This window comes from Vigna angularis, chromosome 1 (assembly GCF_016808095.1).
Source record: "Vigna angularis cultivar LongXiaoDou No.4 chromosome 1, ASM1680809v1, whole genome shotgun sequence".
Lineage (NCBI taxonomy): Eukaryota > Viridiplantae > Streptophyta > Magnoliopsida > Fabales > Fabaceae > Vigna > Vigna angularis.
Window position 1 is genome coordinate 34,697,004 of NC_068970.1, and position 25,258 is coordinate 34,722,261.

A 25,258-nucleotide genomic window follows, 5' to 3' on the forward strand; every position below is an offset into this window, starting at 1 on the left:
CTATGGAGCAGTGGAGATCAAGGAAGAATCTTCTGATAAAATCTTCAAGGTAAATGGCCATCGTTTGCGGATATTTAATGAAAATCAAGACATGTTGAACAAGACGATGGATGGAGTGAATTTGACCACTCCAACATTCCTTCCACCTTAAAGGAGGTAAGTTCCCTCATACTTTTTCATTGCATTTTATATATAAGGCATACATTGAGGACAATGCATAGTTTAAGTGTGGGGGTGTGGGGAAACAATTAATTTTGTTTCCTATTTTGTTTGTCTATTATGTTTGTTTTTAATAAATATTTGCATTGGATTTGAGAGTTTGAATCAGTAACTGGAATGATCATGAATTTAAGAAAACAAAATGTGTCATGAGTGGATTGCTTTTATGATTTGTTGATTGAGTTGACTTGAGAATTTCTTGATTAAATCTTTTGTGAAAGAAATTTGAACATGTGAGTTTTGGACTTAATGTTAAGGATGGACCACCATGTGCCATACCTATTTTTCTTGTATGAATTGCCCATGTTTTGTTGATACTCTAATAGTTAGCTTGATTCTATGTTGTGCAACTGAGGTAAATATGCATGATTTGATATGATTGAGGCATTTCTTGTTTTAGCTACTTGGCCAAATAAACTTGTCCTAACATTAATCCATTGAAACCCTCTTTGAGCCTTAAGCCTATTTTTCTTGTTCCTAGTCATTGTCAAATGAGAAAAGAAGAAAAATCATATGTTCCTTACCTTAGGAAAGAAGGAGTAATGGATTCTGTTAGAAGTAAAGTGATGAATAAGTGTGTAGGTGAGTACCTTACCCACAAAACAATAACAAGGGTAAAAAGGAAGATGAAAAATTGAAGTTTAAAAAAAAAAAGGAAAAGAAGAAGAAAGAAAAGAAAATCTTCCTTAAAAGAGCAAAAAATAGATTTGTTTTTGAAATCAAATATCATTACTCTTTCTATGTCAATTTCAAAAGCTCAGAAATCCCAAGAAAATTTCCTACCTTTGCCTTGGCCTCAATACAACCTTTAAAAAGTCCGCATGATCAGTAATTGCATGTTTTCTAAAGTGTGTGAATGTTAGAATCTTGCTAAATATCAATGGTGTCTACTTACATTGGTATTTTTGAGTGTAAACACAAGCCAAAAACACTTGAGAGAGTTGAGGAGAAATAGATACATGTTGACTTGAGTGTTGTCTTTCATATTTGATTTTCTTGGGAATTCAAAAAGGTTAACTCATGTGTGAAGAATAAAGTGATTCCATTTGCATGTTCCTGACAAAGTAATGCCTAAATGATTGATCTATGTCTGGTGATGCTCATTCTTTTGATCCAAGTGCAAATATGAAATAAAATGACTTAGAACAAAGTCTTGGAATTAATCAATTTTGCCCAGGAGTGCAAAAGGATAAGTGTGGGGGTGTGATGAGTGCATATTTATGCCCACATTTATGTTTGAAAATTAAAATTTTGATGGGATAATTGTGTTTAAATGATTGATTTTAAGTGAATTTGTGATGATTGGAACTATTAGGTTTGGGAAATAAAGAGACGTAAAAAGTAAGTTTTAGCGCATAAATTATTCTTGGATGTTCTAATGTTTATTTGTGCAGCTGAGAATATAAGTTTTATTGGTCCAAATGGCAATTCAAGGCCCAAAATCAGATTTTATTTGGAAAATAATGTACAGATGGGCCAAACAGACAACTTTTACCCTTGCACCTCCTAAAATCCCTACATACACTCCTATTTCTGAAACAGGCCAAAGACCAAGCCCAAACACTAAGCTATTTCTACTACACCTCCATAAGTTTCCTATACACACCCCTCCTAAGCTAGACTCTACCAGATCATGCCACGTGTCTAAATCCTCCCCACACAGATCTAGCCAACCAGAACATGCCACCTCATGCCTCTTGCCACGTCACCCTGTCTTCTCTAACAGAGAAACCCTAATCCAGCAGAACCCTAGCTGCCACCATGTGCCGCCACCGTGAAACCGTCCGCCGCTGTCGCAACCTCCATGACCACCATTCCCGCTAGTCGCCGTAGATACAGGTCAGGCCGCCACCATCAACCGCGTCGCCGCTCCGCCTCCATCACGCATCATCATCCGCAACCTCCATCATCTTCTTCGCATCTCCATGGCGCGCCGCAACACCACTCTTCTCACACGCAAATCATCGAACACGCACCAGCCACCGCGACCTTCATCGCGCCTCTCCTCCATTGACGAAAGCTTGGCACAACCATCTTCATCTTCTCCATTTTCGAAACCAAATCGCGAAGCCTTCTCCTCCATCCTTGCCGCCGCGACTACAACAAACCATCACCACCAAATCGCGTCCGTCACTGCCGCACACCTATCATCGCGCATCCTCCCTGTCATCTCCAACCCCAAACTTGCAAACAGAAAACCAATCAAGAACCAGAAACGCAGAAACGCGAGCAGCGGCGGAGGGAAGCGAAAACGCAGTGCGGAGCAATTTCCCCAATTCTGAACCCTAATTTTGGGTAGGGAGGAGCTTGACACGTGTCGAGCTCCCATTGGGCGCGTCCTTCTCTGGTCAAAGCTGGTCAACACTGCTTAAGTCTGGTCAAATCTGGTCAACTTAGGGGTTTTCTTGCAATTTCAGAAACTCATAAGGGGCTAAAATGCAGATAGAGGAAATTTCAGGGTATTTGTGCAATTTTGGAAAGTCAGAAAAGATAAAAAAAAAAAATTCAGTTGTTGAATTAATTTAATTTGGGAATATCAACAGAAAATATCTTCCAAATAATGTTATAATTATTTAAATCTTTTAGTTATTTGGAAGATATAAGATAAAAGATTTTATCAACTGAATATTCAGAGTCCAAGCCCAATCAAGCCTATATAAAGAGACCCAGGGGACTTCACTTAAGGCATTCTCTCATACTCCTCTCACTTTTCTTTCATCTTGTATTCAACTCCATTCATGGAGAACTAAGCATCTAGGCTATTTTGCTGTAATTCCATTATGGATTCTGAGGTTAGAGTGATTTAATGCAATTGTTTACTTTGGTTATTAATTTAAGTATTCTCTCTCTATGTCTTTCATCTCTCTATCTTGTTAAAAGCAAAGATTTTTGCATCATAATGTGTTTGAATCTACATGCATATTGATTATATGAGTTTAGGGTTTCTAGGTTTAAATTGAGAATCTACTTTGATTTAATTTAGGAACTTTCATATGATTAAATGGTTTTTACTATCAATTGAGAATGTACTTTGATTGATTAGTAATAATTTCAACTATAATCAATTGAGAATTTACTTTGATTGATTAGCTTTTAATTTGGTTAGGAGATTTAAGAATAGACATGATTAAACACAATAGAATTTGATTGAGAATGTACTTTGGTTGAATTTATTGTGAATAATCTAGAAAGGTTTTGCATTTGATTGAGAATTTACTTTAGTTAAATGCATGATCGCCCTCAAATTAATTAAGAATGTACTTTAATTAATTTGAAACTTAAACAATAATCAATTGAACAATTATTCGTGAATAACCGATGATGAATCTATCTTGGAAAAGCAGTGGAATAAGCCTAATTCATCGTAACTGTTTTTATTTATTCTTTAAACACTCTTCAACCATTACTTTTATTCATAAGCATTGCATAGCATTCGTAAGAATCACAGATATTCAAAAGCAATTCCGTGTTCGTTGGGAGACGACTCAGGGTTACTTCAACCTTGTCTACTTTCTTGAATACTACTTGGCAATACTGAAGTTGCCTTGAAAAGTAGTATTAATTTGATAGCTTCAACGACGGCTTATCAGTTACCATCATGGAAGAACGACAAAGGAGGCTCTTGATAGATCATGTCTATGTAGTAGGTGATCTGTGTGTGGGATTTTATGCATCGTGATAAGCAAGAAGCAACAAAAGTAAACTTACAGAAGCGACAAAAATAAACTTGAAGAGCAGAAGAGAGAGAAAGAACTTTCTACACACTGTTATTATATGATTGTAAATTGTATTGTACATTAGGAAAGTAAAATAATACCTATATATGTATAATGTAACAGAGAAGCAAATAAAAACAGAATAGGAATTACATAGAAGGATTTTGACCGTTATAGCATTTGACCATTAATTCTCTTTCCATACAACACTCCCATGAATATGTATGATGAATGTCCATATAGATTCCTTATAGTAGAGTTGAAAAAGTTATGGAAAAAAAAATATAATGAAAATATTATGCTTAAACAAATGAAGTATTCATTATACAATCATATTTATAGATTATTGGTGATTTCTCTTTATCTTGAAATGCTTTCAGAATAAAATACTTATGGTAGTCTAACTTATTGTTATATTTTGATACAATTTTATTTTGTCTTCTATCTAATAACAAATGGTGTTTTATGAGTTATCAACAAATTTTGTCTAGAGGACAGACATTTTGTTTTTAAATTTAACAATTTTTCTAAATTAAAACAATTATATACACTAAAATGGTAAAAGTTATCTACATTTGTTTTTATAATTATAATAATAATATTTTTATTATCGTAAAAACGGTGTGGATACATACTTTGGATAATGATTTTAAAGATTGATCTTAATCACAAAAGTCCTTTTAAAAATGTGTGTAAAAGATGTAATGTATTATTTACATAATTACTATAATGTGAATAATTATCCGAAAAAGTTCTGCGCCACGCACAATATTGGACGTGTATAAAGACTAATAAAATAAAGGTTTAATTGCTTCCTTTGTCCCCAGTTTGGTTGAATTGTGTCAAATTCATCCTCATTTTTAAAAAAGTTTCATTGTCGTCCTCACGTGGTATAAAAGTGTCAATTGAATCCAAACATAGAAAAAATTTGTGTCAAAGTAGTCATTTTTCCTATATCTCTGTGTCTTCCTTTCATATGTCACTTCTCTGGAGCTATGAAAAGCCTTAAATTGGATAAGGTAAAATGAATATCTATACTTGATTGTATGAAAGGAAGACACAGAGATATAGGAAAAATGACTACTTTGACACAAATTTTTTCTATGTTTGGATTCAATTGACACTTTTACACCACGTGAGGACGACAATGAAACTTTTACACCACGTGAGGACGACAATGAAACTTTTTTAAAAATGAGGATGAATTTGACACAATTCAACCAAACTGGGGACAAAGAAAGCAATTAAACCTAAAATAAAATAGATATGTGAAAACAATATAAAAGAGATAGAAAGAAAAGTAACACGGAATATAGAAAAAAGAAGAAGAAGAAATAATTGCAAAAATTAGAGTGTTTGTAACCGAATCAAATCTAATAATTTTTATTGGATTAGATTTAAAAATCTAAATCTTCTCGAATGAAGAGAGATTAGAGAAGACTAATTTAAATATTTTTAATAAGAATGTTTTAACCTAATCAAATCTAATAAGTGGTATTGAAAGGAAAATTATTGGATTACATATTAAAAATTTAATCTGATTCAAACCTACATAAAGTCAAACTCTGATAAATAAAATAAAATAAATAAATGCTAGAAAAAAAGACATAAAATAAAATAAACAATATGAGAAAAAAAAACTAAAAATAAAGTTTTTCATTTAAAGATAAATAATGTAAAATGAAATAAAATATTTCCAAAATAATAAATAAAGAAATTACAGTAAACTAATTGCAGAACTATTCATATTGCGAAGGAATATTAAAAAAGACTAAATTTATAAAATACCACTTTCTTTTATATTATATTTGAATTGAAAATAAAATATATGTATATATACGATATCCAATAGGAATACGACAGTTTTCTATTTTTGATTATCGTAACGAATATTTATACAGCACACAAAATAAAGAATATATGTTAATCTTTGGAAAATAAGATTGGCCAATGACAGTGAGTGTAGTAGTATCTGACAAATAAGCACGTGAAGAAGGAGGAGAAACAAATCCACCCGCTTAGTTTTCTGTTTCATCTCACTCCTTTTATTACAAAACAAAACACAAACTCTCCATCATCCTCTTGCATGAACCAAACCAAATCCAAAATGTGTACGGCGGAGAAAGACGGGATCATGCTCTTCGGCGTGCGCCTCACCCTACCCGATAACAACCCCACCGTTTTCAGAAAGAGTGCCAGCATGAACAATCTCTCCCCAAACTCTGAATCGCCTCCGCCGCACCATCCCAATGCAGGCTACGCCTCAGAAGACGTCGTTCACCTCTGCCGTCGCACACGCAAGCGAGGTGATCTATTAATTAATCCGTTATAATTAATATTTTTCGTTGATGTGTTTGTTTGGTTATCGAGAATGAATGATTGTGTTGAGATTAACGGATTAATTAGGGATTCCGTGGACGGAGGAGGAGCACAGGCAGTTCCTGTTGGGATTACAGAACGTTGGGAAAGGAGATTGGAGAGGAATTTCTAGAAACTTCGTCAAGACTCGAACGCCCACTCAGGTCGCTAGTCACGCTCAAAAGTATTTTCTCCGCCGTCACACTCACAATCGCCGCCGCCGGAGATCTAGTCTCTTCGATATCACCACCGACTCGGTATCCTTTTTATCGCACGCTTCTAATCTTAATTTAACTTTTACTAATTCCTTCTTTGAAAATTGAAACAATGAAGGTGAAGGAAGAGGAACGAGCGGTGCCGTCAGCTAGGTCGAAACCGGTTTTGCCGGCACTTCCGTCTTTGAAAATGGCTGAGCTGGACTTGAATGGGAGGTCGCTCTCGCTGAAGCTGAGGTTGCCGGAGTCGGAGGAACCGTCGCCGGTGACTTTTGAGCTTGTCTAGTGGGAATTTGAGCGGTGACGTGGACATGATTAGTGTTGCTTGAATGCAGTGATCGGTGAGATGAGATGCGGTTTTGATGGATTTACCTTCTTCTGTGTGTGAAAGATTTAGCCTAGAAAATACAGCGATGGAATTTAGAAGAGCGATAGTGAAGAAGTCTCTCAGTATATATTCTCTCCTAAATTTTTGTAACAACGTGGCAATTGGTTTAAATGTGATATCCACCTTCTTGTCACGCGTGATGTAAATAAACATTTATTTAATTTTTCTGTTTTTTGGTCTCTTCAAAATTTCTTAGATTTATGTTAGAGATTTCCAACTTTTTTATTTCTTGAGTTTAGATTTCTCGTTTCTTTTTTCTTTTTTAAATATAAACTCTTGATGAAGAGTTATTTTTTGATAATTAATGAAAAATGCGAACGAAGGAACTATATATTATAAATATATTTAAAGAATGATACATGAAAGAATTGGTTTATATGCGTATTAAGGGTAAAGTTTATGTTTTCGTCATTGTTTGGGTTATCTGTGTAGCTTTGTATTGTTCTTGTAATATAAGTGCGGAAGAGTATTCAAATAACGACAAGAATAATTTTTAAGTGAGAACCATCTTAACAGGGTATTAAAGAAGATATAAGACCATCTTAATATAAGTAATACATATAATGAAAACTAAAACAAAATCGTACGTAAAACAACACTAAATAATTTGTTATAGATTTAGTTGATTTAATTAAATGTTATGTTCATTATAAGTTTGGTTATTTTTAATTAGATTCTTTTTAATATTTAAATATTTAATTTTTTATTTAATTTTTTGAATAAATGGGTGATGTAATTGTTATATTGTCTTCTTATCTTGTTTATTTGTTTTAAAAAGTATAAATTTATATAATTAATATAAGATAATATCATGATTAATATAAAATTTTATTATTTTAATTAACAATGTATTAAATAAAAAGATCCCATTAGTAATAATAATTAAAATATTAATTGCAGAATCACATCTCTCAAAACATAATAACTTAATTAAAAATACTCAAACTTATGAAAAATTTGAAAAGAAAGTGTTACGTGATGCCAGTTACAACTTATATATTATTTAAGATTATTTACATTTTTTTCATTCTTTTATTCCTTTTACATAATAAGAGAAGGAAATGAAAAATGTCTTATCCAAATGAAGCAATCTAATTCCATAGTCACTTGACTTCACCAACACCAACACCAGAAGATGTTCGTAGTTCCCTCCCCTTCCTCGTCCTGCACCTGCGTAATGAAACACCACCACAATGCTGTCTGGTTTCACGGTCGCACTCATGGACGAGTTCCTTACACCGGCAGTGAAACATGGCGCATCTCGTGTGCAAAGAGAACCGGTAAACAGAGGTACCCCTCCGAGAAGAAGAGGCTGAGAACAAAGCACAAAGAGCTCTTATCCGAGTCCAAGGAGAAGGACAAGTTTGAGGGCACGTGGAGGCTCTTCAAGCTCGCCGTTCCACTTGATCAAGATCCCGGCAAAGACTCTGTCCATGTTTCCGATGCCCTTCTCCAGCAAATCGCCAAAGTTCTTAAGTTCCCGGTACTCAACAAAACCCACCCTTCCACCTAAGAGAAACCGATAAAGAAATATTCTTTAATTTTCATTCCCTTCTCTCTTTCTCAGGTTGCTTCTCTGTTGCCAGCAGAAGCTTTCACCGTCGTTAGGAAGTCTTTTGATGCTAGAAAGGTATGTACTGATATCAGTTGTTCGATGACAAACTAAAATTCACCCTTCATTATGCATTTCATTCCTTGTTCTCTACGTTTAAAACAAATTTGAGAGAGGGAAAGAGACAATATAGGTTAAATGGAAAATGGGGGCGTGCATTGCCTGGAATAGTGGGGTGGCTGATATGGCCCTAATTGTGGTCGCATTGCAGTTGTAGTGGCCTCCAAAATCCAAAGTATTAATCTTTTATAGCAATTTCAGTTGTACATGGAATTTGAACTTTCTAGTCATAATAATTAGCTCGAGGTTTGAAATATTTGACTGTAGTAAGTAATGTTTGGAATGGTCTTGTGTAATTGTGAATTATTTTTGTTACGGATTAGTGTATGAATTAGATGTTTTGTATTTCAATTCTTTGGTTATGACTTGTGTGTGTCAAACAATAAACAAAATGCAGAACATAAACCGGAGGAGATAAATCTATACACCTGTGGAATCTTTGAAGCAGTTAGTTTCAATTTGAATTGTCATAACTTACATAATTCCATTTGCGTCCTCTTATTTTGTTTTTCTGATTTTTTTTTTTAGAAATTAAAAGAGCCCAAATTTGTACATACTGTGGATATGGATGTCCAAAAGCTCATCAGTCTGGAGCCTCGTTGTTGGGACTTTATTTCACGGCTGGAGCCTAAAGTTGGCCTTGTGGAACGTGTGCATGATGAAAAAGATTTTGCTGATCTGGAAAGTATCATTCGTGACTGTAAAGAAAATAAAGAAGCTGCTTTGGCAGGGGGAAATGGACATCGCATTTTCTCAACGGAGTTGTGCAAGAACCAGGCTTCTAGGAAGCCAAAAATTGCAGTAGTGGGTAGTGGGCCTTCTGGCTTATTTGCAGCTCTTGTTCTTGCTCAGCTAGGTGCAGATGTTACACTGATAGAAAGAGGTCAACCGGTAGAGAGAAGAGGGCGTGATATTGGCGCTCTTATAGTTCGTCGAATTTTAGAATTGGAAAGTAACTTCTGCTTTGGGGAGGTTGTACTATGCATCTTGATTTATTTCTGTTAATGATGGTTTGTTGTCTCACTATGATAAATTGTGCATTCATGATTACATCATTCATCACTTTTGTCTTAAAATGAGTTTGTTTTTGGATTTCTTACTAGGTCCATTAATCTCTTATTTTAAATTTTGCATTAACTAGTCAGGTTTTGTCAAATGTTATTTTTCTCTAAAAAAAACACATGGAAATATTCTTTTGTTCCATTTTTGCAACTTTGTTGCTTGTTACTTCAATTTGAATTTTCTTCAGAACCTCTACAAAACCCAAAAGTCAAGTAGATTATGACATGTTTGATTTAATGGAAATAATGTGTACTTTTTTAATGGTCATCTAGGCTGCAATAATTATACATTGTTTACGAATTTTGAAATCGTATGAAAATTATAATTGGGTTTTTAAAGGTATTTTGCTCAGCTCATCTGTGATTCTCATGTTTCTTTATTTGTCTAGTCTGTCTCTCATATGAGTCTGCTTGTTTATTTACTTTGTCATTTATTAAGGACTTATGTGTGGCAGGGTGGTGCAGGTACCTGGAGCGATGGAAAGTTGGTAACCAGAATTGGACGCAACAGTGGCAGTGTTCTTACAGTTAGTCCTTCTATTTAGTATTTATAAAGTTTATATGTGCATCCTGTGTATCTGTTAAATTAACGGATTTTGCTTGTAGACTTACTAATAAACATTTCTGACTGATAAATGGTTTACTTCTACCCTATGAAGTTAATATCAGATACTCTCATAATTTGTGATGATAATGAATGCATTCTGTTGTTGCCTCTGTCTGTAGTCCTTCCTTAGACAAAGCACCAAGAGAGCTTTTCATTGCAAGGTTTCGGGAACTGCTGATAAACCAGAGAAAGAAAACTAAAAGATATTATCTGTACTATTGAAACTGAATTTATCCTACACGAATACATGAGAGACAACTCTGTATATTGATCTGATATAAAAAGAGAACTGACAACAGACAGTTATAACATACTAACTGCCCTTGAGTTAGCTTTACAAAACTAACTCTCTTACAATATTCATTCACCCCTAGAAAATCAAGGTGCTGAAATGAAGATGGAAGCTTAATCACCCTAAGAAAAAAAATTAAATAGTGTAGTGCGGTTTGGTGAGAACATCAACCCATTGATCTTGAACAAGAATGTGCTGAGTAAGAACTTGCTTGGCAAAAACCTCTTCTCAGACAAAGAACAAATTGATATAAATAGTTTTTACGAGCATGCAAAATAGAATTGCGAGCAAGAGAGACTGTATTTTGGTTGTCACAGTAAATAATTGGAGTTGAAAAAGGTACTTTTAGTTCTGTTAGAATTGTTTCTACCCAAAGAACTTCATGAGTAACTTGAGCAAGACTCCCCTATTTCAGTAGTGGACCATGCTACAACAGGTTGGTTTCAGGACCACCAAGAAAATATGATTTGGTCCAAAAGAGACGGCAGCTCATGAGGTATATCTTCTGTCATCAGGGTCAACGGCCCAGTCAACATCACTAAAGGCTTGAAGAGAATAAGGTTGACCAGCAATTGCAGGTTGAATATGAAGGCGATAAAGGGTACCTTTAAGGTACTTAAGAATTCTCTTGATAGCAGCTCAATGACACTCAAGAGGCTTGGCCATGAATTGACTTCGTTCACAAGAAAGCTTATTTCAGGTCTGGTGATTTTAGCATACTAAAGTGCTCCAACCACTTATCTGGATTAGGGTTGAGTCAGTTGGAAGGTCAGCTCCATTTTTGGAGAGTATACAGGTAGACATCATAGGAGAGGATATGGCTTTTGTTTGTAGCATATTTCTCTTTTGCAATAGGTCTTTAATATACTTGCTTTGCGTAAGTAATACTGATCCAGTATGAAGGTTCATAAATTGAATACCCAAAAAGTAATCAAGTTGTCCTAACTGTTTGAGAGAAAGTATGACTGAGCTGAGCAATAATCTTCTGAGTAAGACAAGGAGAAATGTCAGTAATTATTATGCTATCTACATCAAACAGTAGATAAACAACATCAGATGGTATACAAACAAAGAAGGACCACACTTGTTATCGGTGAAGCCAAATTGTAGAAGTGTGTTTTGTAACTTGTCAAAGCAATTCTTTGGAGCTTGTTCAAGGCCATAGAAAGCATTATTTAACTTGCAGAGCGTTGACAAAAACAGGATTGCAAACTGGATAGAAGGTTTTAGTAAAATCATACAAAAACATTTAGCTACTAATCTGGCTTAATTTTTCTCATAGTACCATCACTTGCATCCTATACTATAACTTATTTTATACCGTACAACTGCACTTAATAGGATTGCAGTTATTAAACCTGTTAATATGAGGACTTAGGGTATATATATATATCATAGAAAATTACTTATATGCTATAGAAACTGTCTGATATGGTAGCAATTATTCATGGAAAAACTGATGGTAGTCATATTAGGATTATATCCTATAGTAGGGTGTTTAATTAGGCAATTGTCTTGTTATCTGTAGTGTGTGGACTGAGAATACTCTCTAGTCTCCATCGGATACTTTCTTTTCTTTGGGACAACAAATGTATTGTTCTATTGTATGTCATTTCTGTGTACAATATAGTTGAAGACATAGTTTTTATGAATTGCTTGAGTGCAAAAGAATTGAACAGGCCATATATTAATATACGTTTCAGAATTAATTTCATTTTTAAAGAGTACATAAAATGCAATTCCCTAAGTACATAATATATTCACTGTTAGGGAATCTTCTAAACATTGATAGGCATTCATAAACTAAGCACTATTCATGAATCTTCTGAACATTCAGAAAAGACTGTTTTCAACAAAATATATTTTATTAGCTTATCAATTGTCCCGTCAATGCTTATCCTATATCTCTTACTGAATGGCTGTCTTCATATCTTCTTTTTAGATTATGAAAACTCTAGTGCAGTTTGGAGCTCCAAAACAGATATTAATTGATGGAAAACCTCACCTAGGGACAGATAGGTTGGTTCCATTGCTTCGCAACTTTAGGCAACATTTGCAAGATTTGGGTGTGAGTTCCAATAACCTCCTTATATTATTAAAAATATATTTATGTCATTATAGTTTTTCTTGTAGTTGTCTTCACATTGTCCAATTAACAATACTGCTTATTTTTCTAGGTCACCATAAAGTTTGGAACAAGAATGGATGATTTAGTTATAAAAGATGGACATGTTCTGGGAGTCATGGTATCTGAATCAGCTGATAAATTGCGTTCAACAAGTAAGAAGATGGAATATGATGCAGTTATTCTGGCTGTTGGTCATTCTGCTCGTGATACATATGAAGTACTTCACGCTAACAATGTGGAATTAATACCAAAAGATTTTGCCGTGAGTTTATATTGACATAGTATTTGAATCTTTATTTCAATTTATTAAAGTTGGTATGCTTATTTGTTCATAATCATCTGTTTGCATATCCGCATGTAAGATTTGTATATTCCTGAAACTGTTCCAACTTCCAAATGGTAGTGCTGTACTGCTGTGCATTGCTTACAAGTTAGGATTGATTCATGTGGGTTTATTTTAAGTTGGTTCAGTTTTTGTTTGATATTCATCATTTGACATTAAGATTATCTTTTATTCTTGTTTTTCCCATATGACTCTTACATTTGAAGGTGCCAGTTTTAACACTTGAAAGGATTGAAAATCTCAGCTGACATTGCAGCATTGGAGCTTATTGTGTAGAAAACATGCAGCGGAATATTTAGAGCGTGACAAAACCAAGAGGGGTTGAATTGGTTCGTGTTTAAAATTTGCTTCCTTTTTAACAAATTTTTATTTTAGAAAATTTCTTCAAATAATTTGAACAAACGATTTGAATAAAAGCAAATAAACAAAGTAAAGAAGGGAAGAGAAAAATTACACAAGTAATTTTTATATTGGTTCGGATCAAAAGATCTTACATCTAGTTGTTAATCTCTCTAAAAGGGGGATTAACCTTTCCACTAAAATGAGAATAGTTTAGAATAGAGAAATAAAGATGAGATTAGAAATCACCTCTCTTAACAGATAAGAGATGACTAGCATCTTCTTTTGACACACAAAAGAATGAGCAGCTTGACTCTGCTTGGTAGATAAGCTCCAACAACTTAGACACACTAAGTAAGAACTCTTCCTTCTACAAGCATCGAAACCACAAGCTTCCTTAAACACTCATAGATTTTCTAGACAATACTTTTGCTCTCTAACATTAAGAGGAATATAGTTGTTTATAGCTGTTACAATATCTAGTTTTTGACTTAAAGTCACACAGTGGCTCGCGATAATTGATGATCACTAACGAAGTCGTGCTCCTTCTTCTGCACCTCCTCCGCCTGCTCCAAGACTCACAAATCTTGATGGATGGGTCTCAGATGCAGGAAAACATGAAGAATTTATAAATTCCTGGAAGGAGCACAAGCTGGTGGCTCTGAAATTCATCTCCCTTAACTGGTTTGCCAACAGTGGTTTCCAGTTTCCCAACCTCTTGGAAAATCAAGGATTACAACATTTTGTGGAGCTTAGGAGTGTTTATTACCCAGATTTGGTAAGGGTCTTCTTCAACTTTTTAAAGTTCGCAATGATGTTGCCAACACTAAGGTGAAAGGAGCAAATATCATCCTTGATGATGATATTTGGATGAATGGCTCACTTCCCCAATTGGGAGAATGTTGTGAAAGTTCATCTTGGAGTTGAATAGAATCCTTGCTTACCAATCCTTTCTTTGAAACCCTCAACAACAACATGGGCGCAAACAACTACTAGTGGATGGTCTAAAGATGGATGAACGCCTCAACCATTGTCTTGTTGTTTGGCTTCTTTCCCCCCGCACCACAAATCATGCCCAATGCTTGGAGCAAGACCTCCTAATAATCTATGGGCTATTAAATAACATCACCATGGACGGGCTTGCTCTGATCATTGACACTATGTGGAAGGCCAAAAGATACTCTATGTACAATATTCCGTATGCCTTACTAATCTCTAGAATTTGTGAATACAAAGGCGTGAACACTGAAGGAGAAAAAATCTCTCACATTTTGCCCTCAAACGAGATTGGTCAAGGCACCTTGAGGCAGATGGGTTTTATCCCACAGGGGAACATCTTCATTCACAAAGGGGATGCTACTGATGATGAAGAAGATGAAGATGCTAAGATGGTTGATCCTATAAATGTTACTAGCCCTTCACTTGCTGGCCATTCACATGCTCCCGCAGGTTCTTCTTCCTCTGTGGAAGAACATATTGCCAGTCTAACAAGAATGGTGCAGATGTGCAATCTTTAGCAATTAAGGCATCAAGAGTTACTTGATCTTCAAGTGACTCAACATGACCATCTATGTGACCTCATTTCTGATTTAGATAATAGGCTAACTAATATTGAGTGTCATTTAGATGAAGAATATGATGATTCCCATAGTGATGAATTCTAAAACTTGTACCCTTACATCATGATCAATAAAATTATGTTTGTTGCCTCTAATTGTCTCTTTAGCAATACTTGCCATATTAAGGAGGAGCTCCTCTTTAGGGGGGTCTCAATTTTTTTGCTTATGATAAAAAATGGGGAGAAGTAGGTTACATAATTACTTGTGTAAGATTACAACTGGACGAAAGATCTTTTTGATCTGAACCAGTATAAAAATTACTTGTGTAATTTTTCTCTTCCCTTCTCTACAACTTGTATAAAAATTACTTGTGTATACAACTTGCTTTTATTCAAATCGATTTTTTAGATTATTTGAAGAAATTTTCTAAAAACAAAAATATGTTAAAAAGGAAGCAATTTTTAAACACGAACCAATTCACTCCCTCTTGGTTTTGTCATGCTCTAAATATTCCGTTGCACGATTACTACAATTGGTATCATATTGATCATTATAATATTTCAGGGCATTATGAACAATATCAAATTAATGCATTATTAGTCCATTAGTGACTAAGAGAATGGCCTATATTAAGTTGTCTTTAAGGAGGACCAATCTGCATAAACTGTACATTTACTGGGTTTTTAAATTTTCTTTCGATGGAGTGGAATATTTCTCACAGTGGTAGAGATGTCACTAAATTGACTAATTGCAATTTTATTTGATGCAAGAGGAAATTAAAAGAACAGTAAAAATCAAGTGAATGAGGCATCCTCGCAACACGAGAAATGTCTTTCAAAATTTACTACAATAATTAGAAAAATTAAGAAATCAAAATAGACTACATTTTCTCAAACCAAAGGCCTGAGAGATAGAATCTTGTAACAAGGCGTTCCAATCTCTATGGCATACATCATGAGCAGAACACCAAAGACAGGGAATATATATTCTCATCTCTGAAGAACCGTTGGATTTCCTCAAGTTTTTCTTTGCTGATCGTCTGGATTTCCTCAAGGGTTAAAAGCTTACCTTCTACTTTTCTACATCTCAATTTTAGAATTAAAATATTATCTTATGATTATTTTTTAATGGGCATATACATGCTGTGATAATGCCACTGCAGAAAATCCTTTTCCCACTAGAAAAGCAAAAACAATAGTCTTGTCCCAAACTGTTGAGAATTCAAGTATAGGTGTAAGTCTCATTTGGTAAAAATAAGAAAATTGAGCATCATATAAGAAAAAAGACCCATAAACCTATTGTCTTAAGATTTTGAGTTTAAAGTGGTATCAATCTCTTATGAAAGTTGGGTTCAGGTCACATTTATGTAATCTCTTCTTAATAAATCCTCTCCTAGATCAATTCACTAATGGTATTAGAGCTATTGGTTTGTCTTGGTGACTAGCTTAGACCATTATGATTAAAACACCACCACAACAACAATGACGACAGTATAGTAAAGGTCACTATACATGCTTTCACTTGAGGGGAATATACCAATATAGAAGACTTACCCTTGAGAGGAGATTGTTGGAAATTCAAGTGGGAATCTAAGTCCCATACTAGATAGAAATGAGAAAGTTGAACACCATATAAGAAAGAAGACCCATAAACCATTTACTTTAAGATTTTAGATTGAAAATGGTGTCAATTCCTTATGTGAGTTAAGCTTAGGTCACATTCAGGCAATCTCTCCCTACTGAATCCTCCCTTCGATAAACCCATCACAAACCTAGAGCTAAAGTTCTCTTGAACTTTTTTGCCTATCTTTTCTTTCATACCATAGGCACCAGAGGAGCCTTCTTTATGGAAAGCTAGCCCTCTAAATTCAGTTAATAGATAGAAACTAATGTAGATCCTTAGGGCTGACCTAAATATCAAAATATCCTTGATTGACCAATTCATTATTACCATTTTAAGTGATAACATCATATTCCCTTTCTTGGTCATGTGTAATTTTGTTTCAGTTGAATAAAAATGATTGCATGAAGTTTTCTTAGACATTCAATTTGTCATAATTCTTGTTTTTTTTTTACATTTGTTACAGGTAGGGTTACGGATTGAGCATCCGCAGGAGCTAATAAACAGCATACAGGTTTTTATCTAGTTGAATGGTTTCAACACCTTTATTTTGTGATTAGTGTAAACTATACTTATAAGAAGTGTTCCTTATTTCTCATGTTATACAAGGATGGAGTCCCATATATCATTCCCACAAAGAGTTATTAGTATTCATCAGTTCTCAAAACCAATGTGTTATCTAGAAAATTGAAATCGTGAGATTATGCATATAATTTATAAATGACTTAAAGAGGAATTAAACTGTGATTTTGAAGGAACAGAAGAACACTCTAAGGGAAATGTGGTACTTAGAGCTAGGGTTGACTTATATTCAATTGTTAATAGTTAACCTCAAAAGTTAATACCTCCAGTAATTCTATGAACAATCCATGCTTGATCTTAAACATGCTAATATTTGAAGAAATTTAATGAAATAAAACAATGAATGTTTTCTTACACTATTACAATTTTACTACTCTATGAATGGAGTACAAAGGACAAAATACAAAGGGTCAAAGCACTTCCTTAAACCTAACCCTAAATTTGGGTTCCCATACATGAATAATATTAAAATAAAATTATTACATTTCAGCACTCTCCCTCAAACTTGAGCATATAGATCATATGCACCAGGCTTGGAACATATAAATTGAATTCTAGACTCCTTTGGAGATTTAGGCAGAATGTCTGCCAGTTGTTCATTAGAGCTCACAAACTTAGTGATAAGATCCTTGGACTGTAGCTTCTTTCTAACAAAATGATAATTAATTTCTATATGCTTTGTTCTCTCATGAAACACTGGATTGAAGGTAATGTGAAGGGCTGCCTGGTTGTCACAATGCAACTTCAACCAATCATTTTCACAAAATTTCAACTCTTGAAAGGAGTTGTTTAATCCACACAAGTTCACATGTAGCTAGAGTCATAAATTGATATTCTACTTCTGTGTTAGATCGAGCAACAACACTTTGTTTCTTACTTTTCCAAGGTACAAGGTTCCCTCCAAGGAATACACAATATCTTGTGATGGTTCTTCTATCAATTGGATAACCAACTAAATCTGCATCACAATACCCTTTGACTTGAGTACTTCCCTTGTTCTCATTGAACAATTCCTGTCGTGGATTCTCTTCTCCTTATCTGAGAATGCGAATCACAACATTCCAATGATTAATGTGGAGTTTTTGCATAAATTAACTCAACTCCCACTAGATAAGAAAGATCAGGTCTTGTTATAGTAAGGTAGATGAAATTTCCAACCAACCTTCTATATCTCTCTGTCTGAGAAAAGTTCACCTTGGTTTCTCATTAACTTTCGATTTGAGCCCACAGGACTATCAATGGGCTTGCAATTTGTCAGGCTTGTTTCCTCCAAAATATCAAGAGCATATTTTCTTGTGAAATTATGACACCTTCTTTTGATTGTGCCACTTCAATACCAAGGAAATATTTTAGACAACCCAAATCTTTGGTATGAAAGTGGCTAAACAAATGGTTCTTTAATTAAGCAATTCTATGACATCATTTCCTGTAATAACAATATCATCAACATAAACCATAAGATAAACACATTTTTTAGGAGCAGTATACCATAAAACACTGAATGATCTGCCTCACATTGTTTTAAACCAAAATTCTACTCAAAACGACTAAATTTACCAAACCAAGCTCGAGATGATAGCTTCAAGCCATAGAGTGGACAATGTAACTTACAAACTAACTCAGACTCCCCCTGAGCAACAAACCCAAGAGGTTGCTCCATGTATATCTCCTCTTCTAGATCTTCATGAAGAAAGACATTTTTAATGTCCAACTGGTACAAAGGCCATTGGCGAATGGCAGCCATAGCATGGAAAAGAGGAATACTAATAGTTTTAGCCACAGGTGAAAAAGTATCAGAATAGTCGAGGCCATAAACTTGAGTATTGTTGAAGTATAATGTCATTATTTTATTATTAATACTTATGTTAAGGTTTTGTTAGGGGCTTCCCGCCTTTTTATCTTTCAAAACTACTGTCTTCTATAAATACAGTAGTAAAGTGTATCACTTTTCTTAATCAAAATATAAGACTCTTCATTTTCTCTCAACTTCAAGTAGTATATCCCTTTGCTACTAGATGAGCTTTGAGACGATCTATTGCACCAATAGGACCAACCTTAATAGCATAGACCCATCTATAACCCATAGGCTTCTTACCAGGAGGAAGAGGGACAAGTTCCCAAGTACCACTGTGTTCAAGTGCCTACATTTCATTAATCATGGATTGTAGCCATCTAGGATGACCAAGTGCCTCATGAACATTATTAAGAACCTTAATGGTATATAACGAGGAAACAAAAGAGAAATATGGAGGAGACAAACGATGATAACTCAAAAAATTATAAACAAGATATGGATTACGAGTAGATCGAATACCTTTTAGAATGGCAATAGGCCAAGCATGATCCAAGTCGAGAGAAAACAAGGAGGATGAAGGAGCCATGGTTTAGGGATCTGGTAGAGGAGGACCTGAATCTCGGTGGTCTTCAGGCAACGAAGGAGTTATTTGTGTCTGAAGCTAATATGTGAGAAAAGGTGGTTGAACATATGAATGATCCCTATGGAGGGCAAGAAGAAAGGTGTATCCTCAAAGAATGTAACATCAACAGACATATAATACCTTTTGGTTGAGGGAGAATAATATTTATACCTTTTTTGAAGACAAGAATATCCCAAAAAGACATACTTAATAGCCTTTGCATAAAGTTTATCATGACCTGGAGAGACATTATGAACAAAATAAGTACACCCAAGCACACATGGAGAGACATGGTATGGAGGATCATTTTCAATAGAAGAAATCATCCTATTGATTAGAAAATAGGCAGTAAGGATTGCATCTCCCCAATGATGAATAGGAACATTACTATTCAACTGTAGGAGTGTGCAGTTTCTATAAGATGTCTGTTCATTCTTTCTGCTATGTCATCCTATTGTGGAGTGTGAGGACATGTTGACTGATGTAAAATTTCTTGGAAAGATAAGAATGAAGAAAACGGAGCAGAAAAATATTCCTTAGCATTATCATTTATGAGGATTTTAGTTGTCTTCTCAAATTGGTTCTTAGTTTCATTAAAAAAAGAATAAATGTGGATAAAAGTTCAGATCTCTTTCTATTGAATATAGAGAAAAAACTAGGTATTGTTACAAGTATATTTATAGAAGAATGATACCAGTATATATGGTAACCAAACATATAATGAAGAATGATACAAGTATATATGGTAACCAAACATAAATATGGTAAATAGAAGATATTGTTACAAACAATATCAACAATATCTACCACTATCAAACAACGAGATAGAAGAGGAAATAATGATAACTTCATACAGATATGTGATGCTGTAATTAACTTGTTGTGTACTGATAGAAGCTTGTTGACTGTAATAAAAGCTGTTTATCTATTTCTCATGATTCTGATGCATTAAATTTTATTCATTCAAACGTGCAGTATGCTGAATTGGCTTCCGAGGTATGCCATGGACGTGGTAAAATTCCTGTGGCAGATTACAAAGTTGCCAATTATATTGACGAGGAGGATTTCCACGAAGAATCTAATTCAGGGGTGGGAAATCGTAGTTGTTACTCTTTCTGCATGTGTCCAGGTGGGCAGGTAGGTGTTCTCATTTTATGTTTGGTTTTGTATCATATGATGGAACACTTGACAGGAATAGCAAAAATAGTCAATCTTTATTGAATAATAGGGAATATCTCCCTAAGAGAATTGTACACAGTTCACAAACTTTTGGAGTCCGGTCGACTCAACTTTCTAATTATTAAAAGTTCCACAAAAATATCACAATATTCCCCCTGTTATTATAAAAAAATGGTTTACTGTTATAACAGAAAACTACACATAAATGGTCATCCAGCTCTACGTCCAACTACTTTTTATGGAGTATTTCTGTCTACACCCTCTAAAGTTCTTGAGCTACCTCCTTTCATTCCTTAATGTGATAAATATCATCTAGAATGAAAGGAAGTGGCCCGAGAATTTTAGAGTGAAGGAAGTTAGCCCCCTTTTAAAATAACTTGTTTAATCACAGGCCTTCACTCTCCCAGTTCCTAACCCCACCACAAAAAACAAAAATGCTGTCAAATTGTTTCCCCAAATTCCCAAAAGGAGGAAGATCCCTCCTTTTGGTGAGAACTTCTGTTGGTCCGTGATCCACAAACCTAAGCACATCTTCAGGTTAGGGTTGTAACTCGAGCATTCCTTGTCTTAGAACTAGTGGTAGAGGTTGTAACTGATGTTGTTGCTAGTGCAGTCTTTAGTAGGCATTCATGTAATACAAGATGGATGTGAGATGCTCTGGTAACTCTTGCTTGCATGCAACCAAGTTCTAGAGGACCTTATAGGGAACACTAGTAACAGATAATAACATCTTATTTCTCTTTGCTTAAGATCTCAAGTATTAAGGTTGAACTTTAAGATACAACCAGTCAGCCACACTGAAATTTACTTCAGTTTTGTTGTCTGTCCAATGTAGAATTTGAATTCGAGACGCTTTTTCTGAACAATGGTATATGGTATTAAACAAATAATGTGCCCAGGATAGAAAGTTAAGTCGTTACTTTGGATTCTCCTTGAAAAAAGGGATCGTGAATGTTTCTGAAACTATTGACCCCTTTAGGTTGACCATCAGTTTGGAGTGGTATGCAGTGTTGTACTTGAGCTCTGTGCCTTCCTGGTTTTTAGGGGGTAGATCCAATTTTTTAAATACTCCGATGAGCTTCTTATGTTGCTTGGTATGAGACTTAGACACTCACAATTACCAAAGTTTCTATCATCATATTAATTGGAATATGAGCTCTTTGTCGTGCTGAGTCCATCCACATAAATGTTATAGTATAAATATTTACTGATTGATTTGCACGGAGAAGGGAGAGGTATGTCTAGCATAATTGTATCATTAAACTGTCATGTCAGTGTTTTAATTTTCCTCAGCCATCCTTGGATGTTATCAACTCGACTGAATTACAGAAAGTTGGAACTTTTAGGTTGTTCTCACCAGTACAAGTCCATCAGAAATTTGCATCAATGGCATGTCGTTTTCTCGAAGAGCATCAAAGTGGGCAAATGCTGCGCTTGTGGTGACAGTCACAACAAAGGATTTTGAAGCTTTGAATTATGTTGGTCCTCTTTCTGGAATCAAATTTCAGGTTGGTCTGAATTTTTGTTATCATAGTTGTGTTATCGTTAGGGTGTACAAGGTATAAAATGAGATCGAAGAACCACAGTTAGTCCGTTAGTCAGTTAGTCCGTTAGTTATTTAGCTTAGTTTTGTTAGGAGGATTAATTATACACGGGAAAATCAAATTAGACAGGATCACTCTGAATTTTGCAGTTTTTTGTGATAGGAGAAATCTTTTTGTGAAGGAGAAACCCTTGAAGGAGTTACTCTAATCTCAAATCAATATTTCAATAAAGCTGGTGAATTTCATTGTTTGCTTCTGTCAATTTATGTTCTCTTTCCTAGGTTTCTTGCAGTTCTTATGATGTTTAGTATTGAAAGTACATGTCCTACTCTCCATTGTTGAATTATGGGGATTTTTTAAGTACGGAAGAAATATCTAAATATTATTGGCATCGGTTATGAATTAAAAGACAGTCAATTACGCTGAACATTTAACAGCATTAATTATAATAACATCATTCATTTCTTTTCATCTTTATTATTATCAAAAGCAATGTGTGAAGTTAAACTTGATATCTTCATTGTTCAGTTTTTCTACTAATAAATCTTCTTTCATTCCCTAGAAACTTATTCCAATCTTTAATTATTAAATAATAGAATACATCAATCTGTTTCCAGTTTCTCTGTCCTTTTAAGTGTAAGTGAATGACTAATGGACCAATATATTGCAGCAGATGCTAAGTTTTCAACTAGTTGGTCAGTGTTCTTTTTGCTATAAATTGACTGTATGTGGGTTTTATCTAATACTTGTATTGTATAGAGAGAGTTCGAACAAAGAGCTGCTACGATGGGAGGAGGAAATTTTGTAGTGCCTGTCCAAACAGTTACAGACTTTCTTGAGAACAAGTTGTCAGGTAAAAAATTATTCACTACAATCCTTTATTTATTACACCCAGGTTCTCAGCTCATAAATGAACTCAGCTTGATAATCTGTGCCAGTAACATCTGTACCCTCATCAAGTTATCGGTTGGGCGTGAATGCAGCAAATCTCCATCAGCTATTTCCCATGCATATAACTGAAGCTTTGAAACATTCACTTGTAACATTTGACAAGGAGGTTTGCAGTTTCTCATGTCCTTTCTATATTCATTAATTTAAACAAAATTAATAAAATAATTTATTAATTCAAACTTAACTTTTCAGTTACCAGGATTTATCTGCAATGAGGCTCTCCTTCATGGTGTAGAGGTATAAAAACATGCTATCCTTTTTGGTTCGGTATGATCTATGATGCATCAATACTTCAATTTCGTCGTAAACGTATCCGTGCCGGATACTTTAGGATACTTTTCCGATACCTATCAAAGAAATATCTAATCTATAAAGTAATATTACTTTATAGATCATAATTTATAATTTTTTATTTTGATAATGTTTAATACTTATGATTTTAATTTGGATTGAGATAATAACAATCATATATTTATCATACTTTTAAGAATTTTTATATGTTTTTCAATATAAATATATCATGTATCATATCCTATTATTTTCAGAATAAACGTATCGTATCAGATATGTATGGATACACATATTGTATCCGTGCATCATAGGGTTTGATATATCAATACATCTCAATGTATGTATGATTTACCAAAATTCTGCAAATTATTCCCCTGATCCTGCCTACTGGTTCAGTATGAAGATGTTGATTAAAACTTCCTCACAAAGCAAGTGATTCTTTTGATTTTTCTTCACCAGTGCTATTTATTTGTGCTAAACAATGTTTTGGTCCCAGACTAGGACTAGTTCACCCATCCAAATTCCACGCGATATTGACTCTTATGAGAGCACTTCAGTAAAAGGACTGTATCCAGTTGGGGAAGGAGCAGGCTATGCTGGTGGGATCATTAGTGCAGCAGTAGATGGAATGCATGCTGGTTTTGCTGTGGCAAAAAGATTCAGCTTATTTCATGGAGATGTTGAGTCTGTTCTGGGCAAGGCTCCAAGTCTCGGAGTTGCCAAGTACTAAGAAGATCTAATATCGACTCTTAAACAAGTTAATTCTACATTTTTGGTATATAGATCAGCTATAGATAGTGGTAAAGGTTCCATACTAGGCTACAATGCATAATATTCAAGGTAATTTTTTACATTTTCTTACTCTTGTCTGCAAACAGTGCTGTCATCAGCATTTCGTGGAAGAACACTGATGATACTTGCTATCTTCTTTGTCATATTTTCTCACAAGGTTATCTTCCGGAATGATGGACTGAGATAGGCATGGCATGGCCATTTTCAACATATTGCTGTTCTTGACATAAATTAAATAGCATACCGGATACTCACTTTCTGCTAAGAAGTTGCAAGGACCTGTGCATTTCACCCGGTGGCTGCAATTTTGGGAGAATACAAATTTGACATAACATTATTTATGTAGCTGCCCATGATATCCAGAAACATAGAATGTGTATGGTTAAGTTCTTATCATGTTTTGACATAGTACGGTTTGCATCAACGTTTTAACAACGTTGACTTTTTAAAAAATAGCCCCTCAAAAATGCGTGTTCGTGATGGTGAAACGAATTCGATAAGCAAATTGAGATATTTCACTACAATGATAACATTTTACACAATAAACAATATTTTTATGTAAGGAGCAAATGAAGTTATTTATAAAATAATTATATATGTTTAGTGAATGAAAAATAACATTTGTTAATTAACTTCAATACATATTATTTTATAGATTAATATATTCACTCTTTCGTATTTGGATAACAATAATAATCAATATCAGGGACTGCAACAAAGTATGTAACGACCTTAACAATGTTTAAATATGATATCCCAAAACTTTCGCATGGTCTGCAACATGTTCATGCAAATAAAGGCAATTCAAGAACTAATGCATAATATGGGATGGCATTGTGGTTCTGTATGTTATTTTATATATATATATATATATATATATATATATATATATATATATATATATATATATATATATATATATATATACGATTTACTTTCATGCTTAATTACATTTGATCAATGCTATATTGATTTCGTTCAAAAA

At 34.4% G+C, this 25,258-nt stretch overlaps 2 protein-coding genes across 2 annotated transcripts; both read left to right on the forward strand.

The window, feature by feature from the left end:
- The first annotated feature begins 5,975 nt into the window (after positions 1-5,975).
- LOC108321461 (transcription factor MYB1R1) lies at positions 5,976-7,084 on the forward strand. The gene is made up of 3 exons (XM_017553217.2): positions 5,976-6,241; positions 6,342-6,550; positions 6,627-7,084. The coding sequence occupies exons 1-3, from the start codon at positions 6,022-6,024 to the stop codon at positions 6,792-6,794; spliced, it is 597 nt and encodes a 198-aa protein (XP_017408706.1). The 5' UTR covers positions 5,976-6,021; the 3' UTR covers positions 6,795-7,084.
- Positions 7,085-7,965: 881 nt separating this feature from the next.
- Positions 7,966-24,681, forward strand: LOC108321460 (uncharacterized). Its single transcript, XM_017553215.2, has 14 exons — positions 7,966-8,379; positions 8,464-8,526; positions 9,097-9,540; positions 10,085-10,156; positions 12,471-12,596; positions 12,706-12,918; positions 16,984-17,031; positions 20,492-20,653; positions 22,042-22,203; positions 22,999-23,092; positions 23,178-23,296; positions 23,383-23,427; positions 23,978-24,321; positions 24,431-24,681. The coding sequence occupies exons 1-13, from the start codon at positions 8,032-8,034 to the stop codon at positions 24,209-24,211; spliced, it is 2,130 nt and encodes a 709-aa protein (XP_017408704.1). The 5' UTR covers positions 7,966-8,031; the 3' UTR covers positions 24,212-24,321; positions 24,431-24,681.
- Positions 24,682-25,258: the final 577 nt, after the last annotated feature.